Below are 16383 nucleotides of genomic sequence, written 5' to 3' on the forward strand. Positions count from 1 at the left end.
TGGACAAGTTTTTTCTGACTGAGAGCTCAATTCTGCTGTATCACGTGTTGACACCCTCGAGAAGTCATGAGAGTGATGTATTTCATTTGCATACTGAATGAGTGAATGTTGTTTCTAAAACAGCCAAATGTTATGATTAGTCCTGACTGACCATGCAATCTGAAATTTACCTATCTAATTAAATAAATCAATATTTAATTAAAAAATAATTAAATTATATAAAAAAATATTAAAAAATGAAATTGATTTTTTTTTAAAAAAAATCTAAGAAAAAAGCCAAAATCAACTTATATGAATCATCAAAACTCATGACCTTGTTCTTGAGGTCGGAACTCACCGCACATAAGGTAAACTCAGAAAAATAATGAAGTAAAATTGTCAATAAAAAATATTGAGTGAGGAAGTTAAAAAAAAGTAAATTAAAAAAAGCAAAGAAAAAGAAAAGATTCGAGTTAATTCGAGTTAATCTGCAATTCCTGCGACCATAGACATAGGATTAGATTAATTCCACATAAATAAAATTGAAAAAAAAGCACGAAGATCAATTAAAAATTAAATATTTAAGGGTGAAATTGAAAACAAAATAATTTTATTTTTAATCTTCGAAACCTGTGACGTTGATTATGAGACAAAGACTAACCTCATAAAAGGACAACTTTTTTACAAAAAAACTAATGTTGAGCGTAGAAATAAAAAAAAAGAAAAAAAAATTGACTCGCGTTAATTTTTTAAACCTGTGACCTAGAAAAAATCAAGAAACCTAATTCTCAGCAAATCAAATGTTGAAAGATAAAATTAAAAAAAAAAACAATTACACAAAAATATCAAAAATAAAAAAATGACAATTAAAAGAATGAAGATGAAAATCAAATAAAAAATAAATAAGAGGGTAACTACAAATTTTTGATTAGATGATTAAATTGAAAGGAAAAATAACTTTAACAAAATAAAAAAATAAAAAAAATAAGAAACTAAAAAATAATAACATAAACTTGTACAGAAGATGAAATTAAAAATCAGTAAATATTTTTTTAAAAAATAAAAATAAAAAATAAACACAGAGGCGACATTATACCAAACTGCTGCTGACACACGCAACACCAGGAAAAAGAGAATGCAGTGACGTTTTCACTGACGCGATGAAAGAGAAATTTTGATCATCTGGAGGTTGCCTCTCATGCGTATATTCCTCTCATTATGTTTTCCTGGAAGAGAAAAAAAAAAGATTGCGGCGTAACAAAGAATTGTGATTTTAGTCTGTGGGCACAGTATTTTTAATAGTGTTTTTATTATGATTTTTTTGAATGTTTAGAGTATAATTGTTTTCAAGAATGTTTTTTTATTTAGAAATGTATTGAAATAATTTATTTATTTTTAAATTAATTTTGATACCAACGTTAAAACAATAAAAAAAATTTAAAATTTTAAAAAACCTACTTAAAAATAATCTGCAGTAAATGATTTCCCGCCGTGCTTAACCTTTTTTGGGTTCTCCCTAATCCTTGTATGATTTGTGCTACATTCGTGCGAGCCACATTTTGTTTTCTTTCTTTGTAGGGCAGCTCATACACACAGACATTGTTGGGCTTGCAGAGGCAAGATTGTGAAGTCAGAATCTTCTTTCTTTGGAACAAAGAGAAGTCAGAATCTTCATGCCAACACGTGTAGCACTCCTATTCTCATTATGCTTCAAATTCTAATTAGCGAGTGGGATCATCCCTGAGCTTGTTCACACTGCAAATTTTGCAAAGTGCAGCAAACAGTCTAGGATTCCCACGTACAGAGAGGCAGTATACTTACCTAACAAGGGAAAACTACCTAAGGAATATCAAAACCGTGCCCTCAGAAGTAAGCATAACTTGAACTTCGTCCAAGGAAAAGGCATGCAGGAAGGTATCTTTTGAAACTTAACAGATAAAGCCCTTCTCTTGAAAGCAAACAATTCCCACATGCATTCCCTCTGCTATAAAAGTTCTGTTAAAAAAATCACTCAAGCATCTCCTTTCTCCTTCTCATCTTTAATTGCCCACATGATGGCCTTAGCTAATTTTCTTTTTATTTTATTCCTTCTACCTTCTCTTGAAGCTTTGTCCAATGTAATCCCATCAGAAGAACAAGAATTAAATACACAAGCTTTGATCTTGCAAGCTTGTAGTAATGTTGAAAACCTGAGTTCATGCCTGTCAAATTTTCAAGCTGAGCTTCAAAAGAGTGGTCCTCCTACTGCACAGTCAATCATCCATGCTGCCCTTAGGGCTACGCTCGATGAAGCGAGGCGAGCCATTGATACGATTACAAAGTTCAATTCTTTGTCTATCAGCTATCGCGAACAAGTTGCGATCGAGGACTGCAAAGAACTTCTCGATTTCTCTGTATCTGAGTTGGCATGGTCCTTAATGGAGATGAACAAAATCCGAGCAGGCATAAAGAATGTTCATTATGAAGGAAACTTGAAAGCTTGGCTTAGCGCTGCACTAAGTAACCCAGATACATGCCTTGAAGGATTTGAAGGCACAGATCGACATCTCGAGAACTTTATCAGTGGAAGCATAAAACAAGTTACACAACTAATTGGTAATGTCTTAGGTTTGTATACTCAGTTGCATAGCTTACCCTTTAAACCTACACGAAATGATAATGCAACTACTCCGAAGTCAAGCTCAGATAAGTTCCCAGAATGGATGACAGAAGGTGATCAAGAGCTTCTGAAAGGTAGTTCTCTTGGTATGCACGTAGATGCAATTGTGGCCCTTGATGGTAGCGGTCATTACCGTACCATTACGGAGGCCATTAATGAAGCTCCAAGTTATAGGACTCGAAGATATATCATATATGTGAAGACGGGAGTTTATAGAGAAAACATTGACATGAAGAGGAAGAAATCTTATATCATGCTCGTTGGGGATGGTATTGGGAAGACCGTGGTCACAGGCAATCGCAATTTCATGCAAGGATGGACTACCTTTAGAACTGCTACTGTGGGTGAGTACTTGAATATTTGTGCATGCTGTTTATATTGATTGATTTTGCTCTACATACATGCTGATGTTTGTTTTGTGATGATTTTTTGCTTGCAGCGGTCTCTGGGAAGGGATTCATAGCAAGAGACATGACATTTCGTAACACGGCTGGACCATTAAACCATCAAGCTGTGGCCCTTCGAGTTGATTCGGACCAATCCGCCTTCTACCGATGCAGCATGGAAGGCTACCAAGACACCCTTTATGCCCACTCCCTCCGCCAATTTTACCGTGAATGCGAAATTCACGGAACCATAGATTACATCTTTGGCAATGGTGCAGCTGTGTTCCAAGAATGCAAGATCTACACTAGAGTGCCCCTACCACTACAGAAGGTTACAATCACCGCTCAGGGAAGGAAAAACCCTCATCAAAGCACTGGATTCTCGATCCAAAATAGCTACATCTTTGCCTCGCAACCAACATACTTAGGGCGGCCATGGAAGCAATATTCCAGGACAGTTTTTATGAACACATACATGAGTGCTTTGGTCCAGCCTAGAGGGTGGCTTGAGTGGTATGGCAACTTTGCATTAGGCACGTTGTGGTATGGTGAGTATAGGAACCGTGGCCCTGGAGCATTACTATCTGGCCGAGTCAAATGGCCTGGTTACCATATTATTCAGGATGCTCGCACAGCTAAATTCTTTACCGTCACGCAGTTCATCGATGGCATGTCATGGCTGCCATCCACGGGCATCAAGTTCACAGTAGGCTTGGGCAATTAAGCTAGCATACATAGCACATGGTTTTGAAGCAATGTGTTTGATTTCTATCTATATTTAATTTGTATTTGATTGCAATTTAGGGGTCACACCTGGCCATGTCCAGCTAGTGAGGATCCAATAGGCCCGTATTAATGTTTATGTTTGACTATGATTAAATTTTAATTTCAAGGAATATAACTTAATTAGTGTTAAATTTGGTGTTTGTTCTTTACCAAAAGGAAAAAAAAAGTGTTTACTCGACCATGCTTGCATAATTTGTCCAAGCCATGTAAAATAAACGCAACCTCGCTAATTAAAAAGTCTTGAAGAACCTTTGCATTTCTTTCCTCATGCTCTTTTCTTCACCCTCCCTTGCAATCTCGTTTTCCTCCATCTTTAATACATCAGATACCATTTGCGACAACACACGCTTCCCTTATTTTTGCAAATCTTCTTTACCATATAATAAGCCTGGAACCATTCAGGACTATGCCAAGATTTCCCTTCAACAATCTTTGTCACATGCTAAAAAATTTCTTGGTCTTGTTCGATATCACTCAAGGCTTCCCTCAACAATGCATAAGCCCACCATTCTTTCCCTTGAAGATTGCCTGTGCTTAGCTCAAGAAAACATAGATTTAAATGTCAGAGATAATAGAAATTCTGACGTCTAGTACTGGTGATGCCCTTCAAGGTTGCCAAGCTGATGATTTAATTACAAACCTTGCTTAGTGCAATTTTGACCAACCAAGAAACTTGCTTGGACGGGCTTCAATATACACGACATCATCCTCAAGCATCAAGAATGTCCTATTAGCTTCAATCTCAACAGGAACCATGCATTATAGCTTCAATCTTGATACGTAAACAAAATAAAGTCTTATATCAAAATAAAAATCCAAAAACTTTAGGGATTTAAAAGAAAGTCAACATAAAATATGAGAACTAAATATAAATTTTACACGTGAGTTTGAGATTGGAGCATCTATATATATCTAATTAAATTGCTCCACAGTCAAGCTTTAAAATCTAAAAAAAAGACCTTTATATCTAAAAGAAATGCAAAGAATAGATACTATCAATTGAAAAAACACAAAACAGAACACAGAATGATGAAATACAAAAAAGTTTGATGAACAAAAAATATCACTACCTCGCAATCCACAATCCATGGTGAAATATGAGACGTTCTTCACTGCGTGGGTGAACAATGTTTAACCCATGCCTTAAAAGTTTATTGTCAATAACAACAATAACAAGAATAACTAATAGAATTTGAGCATATATATATCTTTATTCTTTGGAATTCGGATTGAACATCATGAATAATCATTTATGATTATACATGCATGATGTTAAGATATATATTTGTGGCAGATGATTTGTGACAACAGATGCAATCGCACTATAAAGCTTTCCATAGTTGTTTCTGGTTGTAATTCCAGGAATTTGAGCCTTGTCCCTCGCCAGTTCATCCTCACATGATTGGACATCATCACCGGCAACCATGCTGTCGTAGTTGGCTGAAAGAGGATCTTCACCTAGCTCCGACAGTGCACTTTTGAATGAAGCTGTGGCTGCTACGTAAGAGGACAAACAAGTGTTGAGGGTTTTTTGTTACTCAGGTGTGGCATTCTTAAGTAGTTTCTTTATGTAATTTCGGGTATCAGCTGTATTGGAAATTCCTAATTACTGGAGACTGATTTTAGCGAGTTTGTTGATATCTGCAGAATCAGCTGTGGGATCCAATTCAAGAGCACTGGCACAATCATCATACGAGCCATGGGATTTTGCGGTTTCCTTGCAAATGTCTTGCATTAATTCGGAGGGAGCATTTGCTGCCTTTGAACGGGAAACCAAGGCCATGAAAATGGTCAACAACATGAACCTATGAGCTGCTAGGGAATACATTGGTCTGTTGCTGTGTGGTAAGGGCAGATTTATTTGCATGGACAGAAAAGTTTTGAATGCCTTCTTCTTATATGTTCTTATAGCTGTAAGGAGGTTTCGCTTGTTAACGCAACAAATTAGGGTTAGTTTTACTCAGGTAATCTTTGCAGATTTTTAACTTCCTTATGCAGCTATTCTGATTTGTTGCAGTGAACATAACATAACTGGAGGAATAGAATAACATTAGAACCAGGAAGTACATGGCAGTGAAAAATCGAGCTGATATGTCCACATTTTATAAATGCAGTTTTAAAGAAGACCAAGACACCTTTTATATATATATATATATATATATATATATAGGGGATGTTTGGTTTCATATTTGGTAACGCAGCAGTTGTTTTCCAGGATTGCGAAGATTTATCCGCGATTACCATTGGACAAACAGTGCACTGCCATAACCGCTCAAGGCGGAGTTGATCCTAACCAAAGCACTGGCACTTGGATACATGATTGTGTCATTAAGGCAGCTGATGGAACCGGCCGGTAGGGCAGCATGGTCTGAAGATTTTGCTCTCAGCACACTTTATTATGCAGATTCAATAACATCGGTCCAGGATGATCAGATACCACTGATAGAGTTACACGGCCTGGTTATCATGTTGTTAATTATACGATCGAGACCGACGCAGCTAACCCCACCATGCCCAGCCTCATACTAGGAGGTTTCTGGTTGCCAGCAACAGGAGTGCCTTATGTTTGATGGTTTATCTAGATTTGTTTTTCATTTTTCTGACATAATTATTGATAGAATTTAAGTCCCTCTCTTTAAATTCGATCATTTAGCGTGGCATTAATTAGCCTCAGTGGAACCTATATATCAGGTATCAAATGTTTGGATGCAGTTTGTTCTGATAAAAAGAAATATTTCTGTAGAAATCACCTTTCAATTATTTTGCAAGCATGGGTGCACTCCTACAGATGTGGGAAATATAATAAACTATTCGAGTTGAATTGAAATTAATTTCAGACATATTGTCCTGCTAAAAAAAATATTCTTGTGACAGGTCAAATTAATACCAGTTAATTCATTAACCTTTTTCATTGCTCTTCCGGCTATAAATTCTGCTCGAACATTCAAGTGTGCATGTAAGGGTTTTCAATTCTTGTAATAGAAATGTTGAGTTTTCAGTTCATACAATGAAGTTCTTTTGGTACATTTATCCGCAATTCTTAGATCCTTCTGGGTTTACCTAGTGGAGAAATCTCCCTCCACAAAAAAAAAAAAAAAACTGAGTTCTGCATCATAACACCAACATATTCTTTCTGTCAGTTGCTACTGAGTTGCCATGTACTATAGAGCAATGCTAAAAAATGACCTCAGAATTGACCACTGGAGCATATAGCAAACAGATAAGCTCAATGCGTGCATCTAAGTCTAAAAATAAACAGACTAATTTTTCTTAAAATATGGATGGTGTATATATATGCTAGATGGTAGAGTACGAGCATTTACCAACCATTTATCCATCATTAGAACAGCTACAGATAATTGGTCAATGGCCTAAAATTAAGACGAAACACCAATAAAAATGTTCCTCGAAACTTCAAGCGGTGAAGCTCCATATTTAGAAAACAACGACAATGTTCTAGCTTGTCTTTGGTTGTCTCTTTTCCTCTGTGCCTCAAATTTTGTAACAGACTTGACTAACTTTGGAAGCCTATCTTTCTTCAAGTCTCTTATAAATATATATTCCTCTTTCTAAGATCACTTCAACTTGGTCCTTCAGGTTTCAAATTAAGGGGAAGGCTAATTAACTGAGCTTTACCCCTCTTTCTTGAGCCTTTAGCAGCTAAAAGAAAACAGAAGGAAGGAAAAGAGAGTGATCAGATTGAGCATTTTATTTTCCTTTCTTAATATTGAAAGTTACTGATCTATAAATATTATTTTATTTCCGATAAAAATGTCTTACGGGGATGATTCAAAGAGAAAGAGGAGATTGGCCATTATCGGCGTCTCTTCTATGCTCTTGGTAGCTATGGTTGTAGCTGTGACCGTTGGCGTTGGCCTTAACAATGACGGTAATGACGGCCTCAATGGCAGCAGTCATAAAAGCACTAGTCAGGTTTCTGCCTCGGTGAAAGCCGTCAAAGCCATTTGCCAGCCCACTGATTACAGAAAAACATGTGAAGAAAGCCTCCAAAAAGCTGCTGGAAACACCACCGATCCTAAGGAGTTGATCAAAATAGCATTCAAGATTGCAGAGAAGCAAATTAATGAGGCTTCCGAGAAATCAAAGCTTTTGGAGGAACTCTCAAAGGATCCAAGAACCCGAGGGGCTCTTCAGAGCTGCAAAGAGCTTATGAACATGTCTGTTGGTGAGCTCAAGCAATCTCTTGACAAAGTAACGGATTTTGATCTTAGCGAGTTAGAGAAAATGATGGCAGATGTTAAGACCTGGCTTAGTGCTTCCATCACATATCAAGAGACTTGCTTGGACGGGTTTGAAAACACAACCACTGATGCTGGAAAGAAAATGAAGAAGGGAATGAAGCTGGGCATGGAGCTTAGCGCCAATCTCCTTGACATCGTTTCCGGGATCTCTTCCGCAATCCCTTCATTGGAAAGTTTCACCCACCGCCGCCTTCTTCAAGACGATCTACCTGTTCTTGGCCATGGTGATCAATTCCCCACGTGGACTGACTTTGGAACCCGCAGACTCCTAGCTGCACCCGTTTCGAAGATTAAGGCTGACATTGTTGTGGCTAAGGATGGAAGTGGAGATTTCTCAACTATCAGAGAAGCATTGAAACATGTTCCCATCAAGAGCAAAAAGGCCTTTGTGTTACACATTAAGGCAGGAGTTTATCAAGAGTACCTTGAGATCAGTAAGGGCATGATTAATTTGGTGGTGATTGGAGATGGCAAGGAAAATACTCGCATCATCGGAAACAAGAACTTTGTCGATGGAATTAACACTTTCCACACCGCAACAGTCGGTATGTAAGCCTGATCTATTTTGAGAATTCTCTATGTTCTTCCCAAATCTAACACATTTCCACTATTATATATATGTCCTGGAATTTCATGAATTGCCTGCAGCTGTCCTCGGAGATAACTTTGTGGCCAAGAATATTGGTTTCGAGAACAATGCTGGTGCCATCAAACATCAGGCTGTGGCGTTGAGAGTTTCAGCTGATTACGCTATCTTCTACAACTGCTCAATGGACGGACACCAGGATACATTGTACACACATGCCAAACGTCAATTCTACCGTGACTGCAGCATCTCCGGCACCATTGACTTCGTCTTCGGTGATGCTTCTGCAGTCTTCCAAAACTGCAAATTCTTGGTCCGCAAGCCATTGGAAAACCAGCAGTGCATTGTGACCGCTCAAGGCAGGAAAATGAGGAGGCAGCCATCAGCTCTTATCATCCAAAGCAGCACTATCACAGCTCACCCTGACCTATTCCCTGAAAGGAAACAATTCAAGTCATACCTCGGCCGTCCATGGAAGGAATACTCAAGAACAATCATCATGGAGTCATTTATCGACGATCTCATCCAGCCCGAAGGATGGTTGCCGTGGCTCGGAACTTTCGGACTCAAGACTTGTTGGTACACAGAATTCAACAACTACGGTCCTGGTTCTAGCAAGAATCTTCGTGTGAAGTGGAATGGAATCAAGACCATCAACCGTCAACATGCCATGGATTTCACACCAGGAAGGTTCCTAAAGGGTGATTCCTGGATCAAGGCCACCGGGATCCCCTACACACCTTTCTTGGTCAGAAAATAAGCCTTGAAAAAGGGATTGATTTGAGAGAGTTTTTCTTTTTCTTCTTCTTTTTCTTCTTCTTTCAAATTTTAACAATCTGTTTGTGTTTAATGCCAATTAATGCTCCCCGTGAATAGACTTCAACCAAATTCTACCATTGATCATTATTGACAAAAATCATTAATTTAGATTGTTAGAGAACAATATAAATCATATCTTGGGATCTCATCTAATAACTTAAGCTATTGAGTTGAGATGGTTCTTTGACATGGTATCAGAGCCTTGATGACCAAGTGGTCACGAGTTCGAATCTCACCATCCTCATTCATTTGATAAAAATCAAGCACAAGGTAATGTGGGTCTGTGCAAGTTTCAAGCCCAAAGGGTTTTCACTTGAGGTGGTGTGTTAGAGAACAATATAAATCATATCTTGGGACCTCACCTAACAACTTAAGTTATTGGATTGAGATGATTTTTTGACATAGATTAATTAATCCTCTCCCTCTCCATTGATCTTTTTTCAAGTATTGCAGATGAAAAACAAAAACATCATTTTCACTTTTCTTTTCAGATTTACAGAGATTTATTTATTTTGTGTCATATTAAAACTATCACAATATTGTACCAAACAAGCTTATATAATAATCATCCGACAAGGTAATCCATTGACTCGTAACTTTAGGCGGAGTTTGGAGTCGACAACTTTTATTACTCTGATGAATGCAGCAAAAATCAAAATGGAGAATCCTAGCATATTGAAAAATTCCATTATTTCTTCTTCTTCTCATTTACAAGTAATGCTCTAGCTAAAACATTGATTAAACTGATTAAGTACTGCTAATTAATTATCATTTAATTGCTTAAATTAAAATGGAAAACGTAGAGTCATAAAAAAAACAAATTAAGAGAGTTTTTATCTGTCTATGATGGACAAAATGATCTTTTTCACGTATCCAAATTAATAATGTCTGCTACGAATTTTAAATAGTATATATACCACAAAACTCGAAAAATATCAAATCTTGAAATGATTTGAACTAATTTTTTGAGTTGTTGATTCTTAAGAAGAGAAATCGTGCCATTGATGCATTTTGTCAAGTGATTATTGGTTTATTTCCTGCATTATTATTTCCATCTTCTCTGTCCTCCGATTCCTCCTCTCCTTCCTCTCCTTCCTCTCGCAACCGTCGCCGTTGCCGCAATTGCAGGGACAGAGAAGCTCCCGAGATCCGGAAAAAGAGTAGTAACAACAATAAGTCTCACTCGTAACGCCGCCGTAAACACCATCACTCATCTTCCTCGGATTCTTACTCTTCCAGGCTCTTTACAGCAAACCCATATGTCAAGTTTCTTTCCTCTTTCGATTACGTGTTTTCCTCATTCAGGGGAGTTTTGTAATTATTGTAGTCAATTGGATTATTTTGTTTGGATCGATTTCTCTGTTTGGTCATGTAAATTATGAATCTTTTGGGGGGTTTTGGATGATTTAGATTCTTGTTGGTTTAAATTTGCTCTCCTTTATATAATTTTTTAAAAGAAAATGGTTGGATTTTGTGTTTGTAATCCGTAGGATTTAGAGCTTGGGGTAGTGATTTTTGCTAAAGTTTGGTACTTTTTTTTTTATTGTTATGATTGATTAATGTTAATGATGTTGATTAAGGGTGTGTTCGGGAAGGAAATGCGATTCAACAGGACATACTTAGAAAAATAAATCATTAAATGGCTCTTACCCTCCGGTAAACGATATTAAAATTAGATGTGAGTAAAAAAATTAAAAAAGTTAGAAAATTAAAAAACTTAAACCGTGAAAAAAAACTGATTAAATCGATTAAAATTTTAAAAAAATTAACCGGTTCAATTCGGTTCCGGTTTTATAAGCCTAAAACTGAAAAAACCAAACCGAACCTAAACCGAAAAAAACTGAGCCAAACCGGCAAAAAACCGAGCCAAACCGAAAAAACCAAGCCAAACCGGTTTGAACCGGTTTTTGTCTTAAAAAACCAAACCGAACCGAAACCAGTCGGTTTGAAATGGTTTCGGTTTTTTTTTTAAAAAATTTCGGTTTGGTTATTTTTTTTTTATAAAATCCGAACCGAACCGAAAATAATCACCCCTAATCAAAATGGCCAGTTGGTTGGACCGGTAAATTGGCGAGTGAACCGGGTACGGATTTATTTTTGGCAATTTATCCTTCAAATAAATTGACAAATTTATATGTAGTTATAAGAAAAATAAAACGATGTGCTCTACAATAGGCATTTGAATGAGAATTCGAGACCCTTTATTTTTCGACAAATATATATATTATATAGTTTATTAGAAAAATAAATTTAGTTTTTTAATAGAAAATCTAAAAAAAAAAGGGTAGTATAGTCATGATAATAAAATAAGATAAATAAAATAACGACTCTTTACTAATTAATTACAGTGAGAATCCTTCTTATAAAATGATAATAAAATAAGATAAATATATAAATAAACACAAAATAAAGGAAGGGTAGTATAGTCATTCTGCTACCCTGCCCGCTCTCTCTCTATATAAGCTCTTCTAAGACAAGGCCTAACTAGGGTTTTACCAGCAAAAAGCAGTTCCTCCTGCCTCCCTCTCCCTCTCTAAAATAACTAGTAGAATCAGTCTAGATCTTCATCTGATTTCTCTGCCCTTTCTCTCCGAACAAAAGGATTTCGTTTTCTGATGTATTGTGATAAGCTTTGATGTTTTCTCATCCTTTTCTGTTTAATGACTCGCACATAGTTCTTCTTGGGAATCCATTTTGCAGTTTCCAGGATTTTATTTGTGCGTAAAGCAAACTGAGTACTATCCTCTCTGCTTGAGCCTTCTCCTTAATATTTTTCATGGAGATGTGCTCCAATGTTATTGGATTACATTCTTTTTACTGTAATTTTTCAGCCCTTCTATGCTTTTAAAGCTCTTTTCATAATCTCATTGCTAATATAGCATTTACATATAGATCTTGAAACATGCTGCTAGCTCTCTACGCATATCAGCAAGAAGTTATAAAGTTCAATATTAATGAATTCCCTTGTCCAGTTTTAATTCCAGAAAAAAGGCAACGACCAATTTGATTTCAGGGACGTATAAGTGTTTACCATATTTTGATCTGCAGAAATTTGACTGATTTTTCTTGGCTGTCCCCGGATTGGAATGACGAGCTGTTCTAAACAATTAATCTAAGAATCCCGCTCCCATCTGAGATTAGAAGGTTAAAGAGAGAAACATGGTAATGTTGGCCAGTTGCCTGACAAAGGGCCGTAAGAACTTCGTAATGAAAGGGAAATTTTCTGAAATGAAGACAGATAGATTCCAGGAACTAGTACACCAAAATTCTCCAATTGCTGATATGAAAACAGATATGTCTAAGTGGTTTAAAACTCATTAATTCCTTGGATGAAAAGGGATGTTTGATAAGTGAAGGTTATGACCAAACCATAGACAAGGACCTGTGCAAATCTACTGTTGAATTCTTCTGGGAAAACCATGGGCTTGGTCTCCAAGGCATAGCTTAACTTGCAGTAGAGAAAGCTTTGAAAGGCAGTACTAAAGTCCACAACCACATCAACCTTCTGTTAAAAACAACTTCAGATAAATACATCTACCACACTACAATTGACATTTGACAAGATTAAGGACTCGCCTGCCAGCGTTGAATTCTAAATGTTACACTAATGCTAGTACCGGGGTTGGAGCTGCTGCAGACTTGGCGCAGACACGGGGGGATACTTGCGCTGGAAAAGCAAACGAAAAATCTCCTTTGACAGCTATGAAACCAGAGTTTGAGAAGCTAGTTGCTAGTGCTTTAGCCTTCATAAAAAATTTAGCCGGAAATTATCCTCTAGTGGCTCTTGCACACAAATCTACAGGTGTTTGCATTGTGCATTGAGTCTGAAAACAAGAAATGTACTTCAAAATCATAGAAAGATAATTATCACTGAAAATTTCATGGGAATGGAACAGAAACTGTATTCAATAGGAAATTTAAAAGCTTTGCTATGCCTATTGCATTTCTGTTTACTTTCTTTCTCCTTCCTAGCTAAGCTTGGAGCTTTACAATAAACATGACATGGAAACATTTTTCTTTCGTTCTGTTTCATTCCTGTCATCTCTTTGCTGCAAAGTGAGAAATAGTAGCCGTCCTGACAAAATAATGATTGATCAATTGAGTAGCACAAACACAAATATACGGTTAAAAACTAAGGAAGATCTAAGGTTGGTTAAATTTGTAGCAAGGATTTTTCAGGTCAGGAACAACATGTCATTCTGATACCCTTTTCTTTCTCTTAATCCTTCCAATATCTGATGTGAGTATAGTTTTATCTTACATTTTTTGGGGAACCTATCGTTCTAATAGCACAAGAAAGATCTGTCAAAATTTACAGGATCAAGATACAAAGTATTTTTCTATATTACAACATAAATTGAATAATTTATTTCTCACAGACTGTTGGAAGCCAAATTGTACACGGGAATTCATTGAAATTGAATTTCTCCACTTGTATAAATTATTCAGCCTTGTATAAATTATTCGTATTAGCAGAGCTGCAACCTGCTAACATACATATCCAAAGCTCTGTAGTAGTTCTACCCTCTATTGAGTCCTTAAAAGAACCTGAGCTCAGCCCAAAGAAATCACCAAAGCTGAAAATATATGCGACATGTCCAGATTTCAGTTTCAAATTCAAAAGTGGAACTTTATCGAAGCAGAGCAAATTACCACTCAGGCCATTGTCCCTGGAAATGCGTGTCTAGTTTCCAATGCATCAAAAACGTTAGCATTATTTGGAGATTCCTACTGAGACTTATGGTCATTTTACTGATAAGTGCGCAGGCTGCTGAAATAAGAATTCAGCACAGAACCCAGAATCCTTCTGCCAGTGTTTTGCGATCGGCAACCTTTGTGGACAGGAATTCAAAGGAGCTCTAACAATCTACCTCATGAGTTGTCCCCTACGTAAAAATAGAAAGATAACAGTAAACTAATATCAAACATTAAGGCTGTGTAATCTTCTAATCTCTGTCCTTTTCAGTGAACCATTCCTTTCTTCAACACATATAATCCAGCACAAGCCCGGTTGAACCTATTGAAGAGAATGGAGTAAATTGCAATTTACGTTGTCCTAATCCTTATCCTCTCTTCTCATCAAATCCTTTCTAAACCCTGCAAGGAAATCAGAACTGGAAGTTGTGACCAAGCTCAAACAAGGACCTGTCCAAATCTACATTAAATCTGTACCGGAAAACAAAGTAGCTGAATTAAAAGTCCAGGCCAAACTTGCAGGAAGGATGGCTTAACAAATGCCACTGCAATATGTTAGGACCGTTTATCAGTGCCCGAAGGCTGAACACAGCATTTTTATCACAACATTTTTATTTTGATTCGGCAACTTGCCTACATTCACAGAGCAGCCAATATTATTAGATAGGAGAAAACCACAATTTACACTACTGGAGGAGGACAAACCTCTCTCTCACGCCCTCTTGTAAATTGTAATTGTCTAACCTCTTTCTCTATCACTCTCATTTTACAGCCTACACAAGCTGCCCATGGCAGCTCCTGCTGCTGCCACAAAGGCTGCAGCGCCTCTCTCTGCTGCCTTTAAAATAAAAAAAAATAAAAAAAAGAGAGAGAGAAAGACAACACAGTGCCCCCTTTAATATTTTTTAAGAGTTTCATAATAGTCCTTGATAATTTAAGGAGTTTTAATTTGCCCCTTTGTTTTATAGACATTTGTCCCAAAAACTTTCTCATTAAGAGTGATTTATTTAGAAAAATTGTACGAGATTATTAATTAAACAAATTATTTTCTATTCAATCTTAATATGATAATCGTGTTTAAATCTAATATTACATAATAAAGTAATAATACCTATCGAAATATAATCTTTACTCTTAAGTTTTTTATTTGAAATCAATTCTCTACTATAATTGAGTTTAATTATAGTATTTGATTTAAATTCAATTGATAAATAAATTGAATTCACATGTTTGAAAGAGATAAAATTCATTTCGTTTTCTATATTACCTTTATTACCTTCATTTTATTTTTTGAAAGGTCTTTAAGAAAAAGGTTAGATGAATTTTTTTTTAAAAAAAATTTACTTTTCATAGTAAAATTCATCTATTTAGAATTATAAATCAGAAAAGTTCACCTCTAATTTATTTTTATAGTATTTTTAAAGATTGAATCTCATTTAAAATTCAATTCTTGACATTCAAACATGAAATTTTGTTAAAACCTCTCAGTTTAAATGCAATTAAGAAGACTCCAAACGTAAGATTTCATTAACTACAAATCCCAGCTCCACCCCATGTTGACATTAACGCCTAACCTTCCTGGTTCATATTTTTAATGGATTTTTATAAAGAAGCGCCTTACATGCCAAGTATGGGCTGCTATTAGACGGGTGAAAGAAAAGATAAATAATTAAGAGAAATGGCTAGTAATGCATCAAGCATTAACAATGAAGTGGGGCATATGTAATTTCCCCACTTTGATTTCATATTTAATGCAAACCCTTTTCCATTCCATTAAAACTCTCCAAAGGTTACAAGAAAAAAAAAGCCAATGAAGTCATAGTCGATGATGGTAGATTACAATTTCTAAGTATATTTCCTGTTTTAAGCTACTAGAGGTTCCTTCTTGGCTACTTGATTGATTGATGGAGATTGTCTGTCTGTTTTTATCTTCGTGTCGTTTATTTTAGCAACATGTTTTGTTTTTCTATTATTAGGGTCTCTAATCAGGGCGTCAAGAACATGGCTCCATTTTTACCTGCGTTTTGTCTTCATTGGCAGTGTTTCGAGAGTATTTGATTAATTAATGTACGTTATAGTTTTGCATAAATCCCACTAAAAACTTTCTTTAAATCTTAATTACAAAAAGATTATAATTTATAGTTCTTCTTAGAACTGCTGTGATTACGACCTTCAGTTATCAAGCATTCTCTGTTTGTGTAACCGTTTGAT

At 36.2% G+C, this 16383-nt stretch overlaps 2 protein-coding genes across 2 annotated transcripts; both read left to right on the forward strand.

The window, feature by feature from the left end:
* The first annotated feature begins 1982 nt into the window (after positions 1–1982).
* Positions 1983–3941, forward strand: LOC7478925 (putative pectinesterase/pectinesterase inhibitor 22). Its single transcript, XM_002318941.3, has 2 exons — positions 1983–2982; positions 3078–3941. The coding sequence occupies exons 1-2, from the start codon at positions 2031–2033 to the stop codon at positions 3746–3748; spliced, it is 1623 nt and encodes a 540-aa protein (XP_002318977.2). The 5' UTR covers positions 1983–2030; the 3' UTR covers positions 3749–3941.
* Positions 3942–7374: 3433 nt separating this feature from the next.
* LOC7478927 (probable pectinesterase/pectinesterase inhibitor 21) lies at positions 7375–9589 on the forward strand. Its single transcript, XM_024583499.2, has 2 exons — positions 7375–8617; positions 8721–9589. Exons 1-2 carry the CDS (start codon positions 7582–7584, stop codon positions 9416–9418), a joined length of 1734 nt encoding a protein of 577 aa, XP_024439267.1. The 5' UTR covers positions 7375–7581; the 3' UTR covers positions 9419–9589.
* The last annotated feature ends 6794 nt before the right edge of the window (positions 9590–16383 follow it).

The sequence above is a fragment of the Populus trichocarpa genome, chromosome 13 (genome assembly GCF_000002775.5).
Source record: "Populus trichocarpa isolate Nisqually-1 chromosome 13, P.trichocarpa_v4.1, whole genome shotgun sequence".
Classification (NCBI taxonomy): Eukaryota; Viridiplantae; Streptophyta; class Magnoliopsida; order Malpighiales; family Salicaceae; genus Populus; species Populus trichocarpa.